Source organism: Geosmithia morbida (genome assembly GCF_012550715.1).
Source record: "Geosmithia morbida isolate 1262 chromosome Unknown scaffold_7, whole genome shotgun sequence".
NCBI lineage: Eukaryota > Fungi > Ascomycota > Sordariomycetes > Hypocreales > Bionectriaceae > Geosmithia > Geosmithia morbida.
The window spans coordinates 568926-578593 of NW_023336194.1; the positions used below are offsets into that span (position 1 = coordinate 568926).

Below are 9668 nucleotides of genomic sequence, written 5' to 3' on the forward strand. Positions count from 1 at the left end.
CAAAAAAAAAAGACATCATTGTGCTTCACAGGACTGCTCACGCGGTCCTATCCACCGTCCAATCAAAGCTTTCCCATCCTTGGCAGCCCTTTTATGTGCGTTCCGGGAGATCGCTTCCCTTCCTCTCCCTTCTGCCTCCTTCTTCTTTGGTAACTGTAAGACGATACTCTTTCTGTTTGCTGCTAGTTGATAATATGACGATAGTCGACAGACGTAGTCGTGATGATGTATCATTGACTATGTTCATCGTGGTAGGGGGAAGAGGAGGGCTCCATGTAATCACCCACCTGTACAGAAACTAGTGCTGCTACGAAAGCCCCTGCACTCTGGAACCCGACCCCCCCCCCTCCCCCAAGAGAGAAAAAAAAAGATGAAGGAAAAGCTACGGCGACATCGGAGGAGCTTCGCCTTCTACGACAAATCAGTCTTGGCTGAACCCTTACTATGAGATGCCCGAGGTGAAGCCATCGTGATGTTCCAATGTTTGTGTTGATGTAATGTTGAATCACGAATGATTCTCTACTGTAGCGTAGAGTCGACGTTGGCACTCAATATGGTTATCGCTAGTTTCCGGTCGGGCGGGGGAGGGAGGGGGGGGGGAGGCACCATCGGCATTGTTTCCATCACTTTTTTCTCTGTACTCGTATCTAACTCTCCAACTCTTCATTGTTATTAATGGTATTAAGACTATCTTACTATTCCCTCTCGATAGAGTTCATGTGTCGACTACATTACGACAAGATTCAGTCCCTCGTGCCGTTCCGTAATACTCCGTCACGGCGTGAGCGACGGACGCGGGGGTGGGAGGGGGGGGGGTGCTAGAAACCCGCTGACGACTTGTGTCGCGAATCACGTCATTCGTCACCCGGACACATGGGTGCAGGATGTCTTTCTTCTTCTTTCCAACAAAGCGTACCAACCGCAATAAAGGGACCATCACGAAGTGTGCGTGTGCGCGTGTGTGCGTGTGCGTGTGCGTGTGCATGTGTGCGTGTGTGTGTGGTATGTGTGTGTATGTGTGTGTGTGTCTGCTGAACATGGGGGGGGGGGGGTTAAAGGAAGGGAGGGGTGGTGGTGGTGGCGTGGTGGCGGCGCCAGAGAGCTGGATCGGGATGCGCCATGTCTCTCGTCACAAACCGTCACGGGTGCTCCGATTCGCATTCAATCCTATTGACGAGGTCTTGCCCCGGTTCGCATTACCCGAAACGCTGACGGAACGGAAAGGAGATGGATGGATTCAGTACGAGCAGCACAGATAGGGCGATGATGCCCTTGTACATGTACGAGCTACGAGTAGACTTGTAGTCTGTGGTCCCGCCCATGCCGCCACCTCTTGTTTGCTTTTTTTCCCTTTTTTTTTTTTTCCCTTTGCCTCCTCCTTGTCTGTCTACCCGCCGCCACCGGTGATCTTGTTGCCATCCGTGAACCATCTCGCCATCTCATCAGGGTCCAGTCCCTCCTTCCCGTCCTTATTATTAAATTCCGTACAGCCATACGCTGTAATATAGTGATAATATCAGCCGTCCCTTTCTCCACATGTCACAGGGTCTTGCGTTAGTCTATCGACGCAAATCGCGGCAGAGACTGCATCATTAGGAAATGATTGTCTCGCATATTTTCTTATTTTATTTTCTTTCGCGAACGACATATTCCTGTTTCTTCCCTTCTTTAGTCCAAATCTCATATATCCTGCTATTTTAACACCGCAAATATTACTATATACGTCTGCTCCATAAACCTTCAATACTGCTACTAGCAATACTGATGTATTGCTACCGCAGTCCAGCCTTAGGTAATAGCAGTTATTAATATCACATGTATCAATCGGGCAAGAAAGAGGTTTGGCGGCGGTGGGGTGGGAAAGGAGGGGAAGAGAGGAGGAGTGGAAGGAGCTATCCGTGGGGATAATGCCTATCCATCTGTAGGCTTCGATATGAACGACCTCATCTCTCTTCCGTCCAGGCCTTTACTGCTCCCAGGTGCTACCGGCCGTAGAGGTAATGGACTGGACGTATTCTCACCACTGAGGAAGAAGAACAGATGCATCAAGTTAAGGAGGGGGAAAAGACCATGTGCGTCGAGCGCCAGAAGAATGGCATCGTAGCCTCCTGTGCTTTGCTACGTTATTACCAAGACGGGCAATCCGATCCGACTAACGGAGCATGAACAAGCCAGACAGACAAGCACGTACGAGCTGTACCTCTCATTCAAAGGAGTGCTACTCGTACCGTGCTTGGTGGATGGGATGTACGGGTACAGAGAGGATTGCACGGCAACGACGACGACGACGGCCAACATACATCAGTATTATTACTCATGCTCCGTAAGTCATGCGGGTTGGGATTGCGGATGTGGATGCCCACGCCGAGCCTCAAGTGACAGCCATTTTGCTGCCCTCCTCTCGGGGCCCGCATCACTGGAGAGGGGCGGAGGGAGTGGGCAGGCGGGCTCGGCACCGCTTGCTTGGCCCATTGTCGATCACGATGGACGGACTGCTCTCGTACTCCGTAATAGTAGTACAGGTAGCTTATACTAGTAGTACTATTGCCGCCTGGATGGAGTAGAGGTATTCGAATGACTAGTTCCAGCCGGCTCACCGACAATTTTTTCACGGTCTTTCTGTACGTAAAATTTCCATGGCGGTTTGGGTGATGGGATGGATGAAGCTGATGGTGGTCTCACGAGTAATGTAGCCATGGGGTGTGTCTGTGTCTGATTCCTCTCCCGAGCGTCCCTCCCCTCCAACCCCTCTTTAGATATGTGATACGACGTTGTACTGGCTAACTCACATGCATATCTTTTCCATCAAAGCTTCTGGAAGCACACGCGCGCATACCCAGGGGAGAGAGAGAGAGAGAGAGAGAGACACACACACACACACAGAGAGAGAGAGAGGGTGGGAGGAGCTTTGACCATCTTACCTATCGTGAGGTACGTAGTGAAAGTATAGGTAGCTTTTGTCGTACTGTGACGTCGTGATATGCAACGATATGGGGCCCTCCTGGTTTTCCAGCTTCAAAAAAGAGGGGGCCCTTTTTCATGTCACGATGCCCGTCTGCCGTGGATTGATTTGGTACGATGGAGAATGAAGGACTATCATTTCTGACTACGACCATGGAGCGAGATCGACGAGGTGCCATCCGTCAACACAGAGTGATACTCCGTGCACACGCTATAGGCTATCGCATCGTACTGCTGGGTACGAAGCACACACTTCACTCTCTCGTTCCATTTGCATCTAAATCTATGAAAGATTCCCAATCGCGGACAGCAAAGACACGTCTCTGTCATATCCTTGGCTCTCTCTCTCCCCCCCCCCCGGCCCGCCCCTTCCCCCTCCTCTTCATGAGATTCCACGAGACTCCATAAGAGAACGAACAGAGAGGGTACGAGTACATGTATGTGGTATTATCAGTCCCAATATTACGGAAGATTCATCACCGGACCTTGACATACACGTACTTTTTGCATGCAATATAGGCCACAATTACCCGTGATGAAGTTTCATGTGTCTCGGGCCGTGTAGCTCGTAATCCAAACTCTAGGCGCTCATGCTACGCTGCGGCCAGCAAACAGCTCTATCGTACTCGTACGGTCGGATGCAGGATTCTCCGCTTGGTCCGAGCTAACGAGGCCCATGCAAATTTCCATGGCGGCATGCGACTCGTAAATGGAATAGTTTGCAGAAAAATTTCATCATTGGAGTTTTCCGTAATGTACATGTGCAATACAGTAAGTACTACGTCGCCCAAGGTGTATTATTACACGTAATAGTCCTAGTACATATAGTAGTAGTCATTATCATTTTACTGCTGTCAACATATTACCATGTAGTCTGCCGTATTAATATCTACGAGTACTACGTCGCACTCGAGTCCGGCAACGGAACGGTACGGTACGAGTACGAGCAGTAGAAGCAGACGGACGACGGATGGATCGGGGTTCGTCAGGTCCAACCGCGACTACTACAAGGAGTACGTAGCCGTGCCTCACATGAAGGGAGTGAGAGGAGGAGGGGCCAAAGAGTGGGGAGCTCAGAAGGGAGCAAGAAAAAAAATTACCCGTCGTTTCCAGGTTATCACGCCGAGAAAAAGCCATCGGTCAGAAAGTGTGTCGCAGTTTAGGGGGGGGGCATCATCTCCGTGGGCAATCATCTCCAGAATCATCGGAAGCGATGGAAGATATCTTTCTTTGGCTACTCTGTATCATCGTGGGTGTTATATGCAATGACAATAGCATCAGTGTCTTTCTTTCTGTCCCGAGCCTCACACAGGAAAAGAAAAGAAAAATCAAGGGCAAAAGGATGGGAAAAAAAGGCAGGTACGGCTCCTCTTTTTTTCCTTTTATCCAGCGGCACCTGCCTACAAAGGCTCCATCTGCAAAGTTCCCACACCAAGGCCCCAGCCCTCTTTTTTTTCTTTCCCTTTCCTTCTCCAATTTCCAGCCTTGCCCTTTCTTCCCTTTTAAAACTCCAACCCAAAAAAAGCATCCTTTCACTCCTACTCCATCGCTTTCCCCTCTTCTTCCATTATTTCCCAACCGTTCCCGAGATCGGTGATCGAACATGATTACTACCTATGCGCCGCGTGCGCCGCTGTGCAGTGTCGGCTGATCATCAAGCTCCTCTCTTTCACTTCTTTACCGTCTCACTCGTTCCTATCTTTTCTTCCCCTCTCCGTCTCCCACCCCGCTTCTGAGCCCTCCATCGTCGATCTCGTCCGCTCCCAAAGAGGTTGAAGGGGGGGGGGGGAATGTCTTCTTCCACCACCTCCCCTTCTTAGCTTCCCTCCATCATCCGTCCTCCCCTCCTACCCCCTCCTCTGGACTCCTCTGGAGCTGCCCAATCTGGTACGGCCGTCATGCTATGCAGCTTGGGTTGCATGGCACATTAGTCTCGTCAATCGACTTTTCGCATATTCCCCATGGTCGGGTTCTGTCTTTCCTCAGTGTCTGACAAGATGTCCAGATGGAACGACCAACATGACCCGTTCTCGCACGGCCGTCGATGCTAAAGCTTTTCTCCCTTAATCCGCGCCTCTCTTGGCCAAGCTTGCTGCATGTTACCTCTTGGCTACGCTGATACAGTTCGGGTGCTACGCCTCTTGTCTAGGTGTACGCGCTTACTGGCTTTGCCACAATGAGTGCCATGGCGTCAGAAAGGTTTGCTCAGCGTGATGTGTCTCTTTGTCTTTGCAGGATGTGATCTGTCTCGTGATTTTTGCCAGCTACACGTTGCGAGTTCGCTCGTAACGTTATCGACATTCCTCGTCATCTTCTACCATTGACTTGAATGTTTTCGCACTGGCATAGATGGATCTTCTTTAAGAGCCTCGTTGCTGGGCACCCGGCCTTGAGATGTCGTCTTGACGTCCTGGACAAGCCGGGAATCAGCTGTAGGCACATTTGTATGAGCTCTTTGTAGTCTTGATACGTTGAGCAGACTCGATATGAATGTGAAAGGATCACGTCTGTCTGCATCGACTGAGACCTCCCCCCCCCCCCCAAAAAAAAAAAAAAAGGTTGAGGCTCAGCCGTACGACGTATTAAAAATACGTTACATACGCCTTTCCCTATGGGCAGGCATGCCGACGGCTGTGGGTCTCCCTGAATTGCTAGGAGCTGAGCCCGAGAGAGCCCCTCAGCATTGCTACCACACTGCAAGAAAGGGTGTAGGCTGTTCTACGTGTCGTGATAGCTTCAATAAGAATTCGGGTGCAATACCAAGCTTTTTATATGTCTCGTCATCCTGAGCTTGGAGCTAGTGATGGAGTAAAGCCCATGTTCATATATTCGGCGGCCATGTCTGTAGTCTGACCCAACGTGCCACCTCGCTTGGGCCTTCCCTCCATTGAAGCCTTTCTGCCCCTCCTCACAGCGATGGCGTGAGGGTATTACGTACCACGCCAACCTTCAAGGTTTGTACCCGCAACGTTGAACGTCGACAACCTCATCAGCTTAAATTCTCTCCGGCATCAAAGCTGAATACCATCCCGACAATGTCTGAAGTAGAGTGAGTTTCTCCCTCAATCACTTGCGTGGAGAATGCGCAGGATGGAGCAGCAGCATACTGACGTAGACTAGGCGAGTCAACATCATCTTTGTCGGGGCCGGAGCAGTAGGCTGCTTCTATGCCTCGCGGCTACATCACGTGAGAGACATCTATCTCGTAGTCTTCGAAAGAGAAAAAAAAAACAAAGAGGCGCAAGATTTGCTGACGGTCCCCCCCCATCACAGCCCCCCCACGGCCTTCACGTGTCACTGGTCGCCAGATCCAACTACAAGGCCATAGAGCAGTCGGGCGTGCAACTCCAGACGCGCGACTTTGGGGACTACACATTCCGCCCCGAGGTGGCCTTTCCATCCATCGAGGCGGCAGCGGCGGCGGCAGACGGCGATGGAGAATCCCCGAGGAACTGGGACTACGTGTTTGTCACGACCAAGGCCCTCCCGGACATCAGCGACGACTCGGCCATGATCGCCCCCCTCGTCGGGCCGCGCACGTGCATCGTGCTCATCCAGAACGGCGTGGGTGTCGAGGACCCTTTCCGCCGCCGGTTCCCCGACACGTCGATCGTGAGCGGCGTCACCATCGTCAGCGCGGAGCAGACGTCCCCCGGCGTCGTGCGCCAGAACCGTTGGACGAGGATCAGCATCGGGCCCTACGCGCACGGGCTCCTTGCGGGCCAGGCGCAGCTGCCGGAGGGGCAGGACACGAGCGACGAGGTCATCCGCTCGCGCAGCGCAAAGTGCACGGACGACCTGGCGAGGTGGTGGGCCGACCTCGGCGGCATCCGTGACGTGGAACCCCACGACGAGATCGGCCTGCAGACGGTGCGGTGGCACAAGCTGTGCATCAACGCCGCCATGAACCCCTCCGCCGTGCTGTCGGGCGGCCGGGGCAACGCCGACATGGTCACCGACCTGGAGCTCCGGAGGCACCTCGAGGCCGTCATGTGGGAGATCTGGGACGCCGCACCGCGTGTGCTCGGGCGTCCGCTGCCGGACAACGTCGCCACGCCCGACAAGATCCTGAGGAGCACGGAGAAGAACACGGGGGCCAGACCGAGCATGCTGCTCGACTGGGAGGCCAGGAAGCCCATGGAGCTCGAGGTCATCCTGGGGAACCCTGTGCGCATCGCCAGGGCAAAGGGCGTCGAGATGCCTAGGCTGCAGAGCCTCTATGCTTTGTTGAGGTCGGCGCAGGAAGCTAGAAAGAGGGAGGGGAAGTTGTGATATCATCTTTCCTCTTCTTCTTCTTCATCATCTCTCTCTCTTTGTCTCTTTCTGTTTTCCGTTGATTCTATCGCGATGTGTGCCTTCTTGTCAGGCATACGACTCGTCCGTTCAACTCTTGGTTGCTCTACCCTGTGCTCTCTAATCTATGTCAATGTCGTGTATGTATATAGACGCCGCGCCATGTATCTGCAACAGCTGGGGATGATGGATGCTTATTCTCGTTTTGAAAATTTCCACACTTTGTAATCGGTACATGACTTTGATTGATGCTGGCACTTGAATGTTGTGTACTGCATTTTTGGGAATATCGACTCTCAAGAAGGACTGGGAACCAAATGCTATAAAAAAGACACTTGCTATTCGCCTCATAATATGAAATCATGACTCGCACAAAAATCAAAATCAACACACTCTCTCTTCCCCCGAGGAAAGAAAAGGGAATAGAGAAGAGAAAACAAGGGGGTGGCTGGGTTGGGTGGACCAGAATATCTCGGAAACACCTTCACTGTACATGACAGTCTGCCTGTGGAGCAGCACCATCCCCCGGTTCACCCAGGATCACGGCGTCAATCTCGGCAAACTTGGCCCTGAGCCACCTCGCCTCCCGCATACCGTCCCACACTCCACCGGCGGGCGATGTGCCTCTGATGCGGGACAGCATGCCGGCCACGACGGCGCGCCTGCCCGGGTCGCCACCCGCGGCCCAGGCGACCGACAGGCCCGGGCGGGCGTACGCGGCCCCCAGCGGTCTGCGCGGCATGGCCTCCTCCCCCATGGCGATGATGGCGTCCACCAGGTCCGTCTCCCCCTCTATCAGGGCCACGTCGAGAGGCTCGAAGGCCTGCAGGATGCGGTTCATGATGAGGGACATGCCCGCCAGGGTGGCGAGCTGCGTCAGCCGGACGGTGCGCGCTGCCTCTAGGGGTGCGACGGCCGCCACGGCTTCTGCTCTGGATAGCTGCTTTCCGGATCTTTCTCTTTCTCTTTCTCTTTCTTCCGTGTCGCTGTGGCTGCTGCTGCTGCTACTGAGATTGAGAGATGCAGAAGTGGCAACTGCATCCATCGAATCGAGGGATCCTCGAATCTTGCTAAGATCGTCGAGAAAGGACTTGTACATTGTCTCTATCTCGGATTGTCGCCCTGCTGGGTTGATGATCAGATCGGTCATGCGGGCCAGCGAGCGAAGGAACAAAGATGGGTATACGCCTGCTGCTGCGGCGGCTTCCTTCTTGGCTTCGAGCTTCTTGATGAGCTCCATCGGCTCGAGGCGGTCGAGGAGGATGGGCAGCCAGGGGTTCGTCTTGATGCGTTTGTTGCCGATGCTTTCCATGAGCTGAGGGTGTCAGTCTTTTATCCTCTCTCTCTCTCTCTCTCTCTCTCTCTCTCTCATACACACACACACACACACACATCCCCTTTTGCATATTACACACCATATCCTATGAAACGGACAAGAAGCCCAGAGAGACGCACAGACATACCACGGAAAAGAACATGACTGAAAACATTTCCAGCTCAAACTGCGACGTCCACTGACGCTGCACCTGCGCCTGAAGGATGTAGCACATGCCCTCGCCGTGACGGCCAGTCTCGGCGCCGATCAAACCCTGAGTATCACATCTTCAGCCTCATATTATCCCGATCGGGCACGGCTGCAACATTGGCGGTTGCTGGACGGTCTTACCTCTGTGATCATGACAAGGTATATGGCGCACACGGTCTCGGAAGCTCGGCCGTAAGCGGGATCGCCGAGGCAGGCGCGAAGCGTGGCCAGCGCCCGACCGTGCTTCGCCACGGCCTGCAGCGACGCGGTGTCGGCGTGGATGGTGGACAGGGCGGCGCAGAAGGCGTCGACGGCGGCGTCGAGCGCGCGGTTGGCGCCTATGCGCTGCGGGAGGAAGCGGAGGAAAGGGCCGAAGCAGGCACCGTCGTAGCGGGCGTCGCCGACGGTCAGCCGCGATACGAGCCTGCTGGCTATCCTGAAGGACTCGTCGCCGGGAACGATGCTGAGGGGGTTCGGGGCCGGTGGCTGGCGTCGCTGTGCCCTGACGACGGCGGTGGCAGCAGACTTGGCCTCGACCTCGGGGTCGGAGGTGAGGTCGAATCTGACGGCTGGAGAGGAGGAGGAGGCCAGTGTCGAGGAGGAAGATGGCAATGTCCGGTTGACAAACTTGAAGCGTTGCTGGCCTGCGCCATGACACGGGATGCCCAGTCTGGCGCATCGTGAGCAGGCGGGGTCGGCCAAGTCACACTTTTATCACCACCGGGGAAGGGGTCCAGACGTTAATCGAGGCTTTGCATTCATCACCCAAGACGGACGGACGACGGGTACTGCCGCAGACGGGTGAAGCGTATACCTTTTTCTTCTGTTTCCTGCAGGCTTCGCAGCCCCGTCCGGACGGGACGCCAGGCATTATTTGGACTCTGGGGGG

General features: G+C 54.1%; 2 protein-coding genes across 2 annotated transcripts; one reads left to right on the forward strand and one right to left on the reverse strand.

Moving 5' to 3' along the window:
• Nucleotides 1-5996: 5996 nt before the first annotated feature.
• Nucleotides 5997-7233, forward strand: GMORB2_7016 (Ketopantoate reductase; the record flags this gene model as incomplete). The annotated part of the gene is made up of 3 exons (XM_035468981.1): nt 5997-6010; nt 6082-6115; nt 6235-7233. 3 exons carry the CDS (start codon nt 5997-5999, stop codon nt 7231-7233), a joined length of 1047 nt encoding a protein of 348 aa, XP_035321361.1.
• A 505-nt stretch (nt 7234-7738) lies between these two features.
• Nucleotides 7739-9432, reverse strand: GMORB2_7017 (Fungal Zn(2)-Cys(6) binuclear cluster domain; the record flags this gene model as incomplete). The annotated part of the gene is made up of 5 exons (XM_035468982.1): nt 7739-8125; nt 8291-8569; nt 8718-8843; nt 8921-9348; nt 9408-9432. The coding sequence occupies 5 exons, from the start codon at nt 9430-9432 to the stop codon at nt 7739-7741; spliced, it is 1245 nt and encodes a 414-aa protein (XP_035321362.1).
• Between the last annotated feature and the right edge of the window lie 236 nt (nt 9433-9668).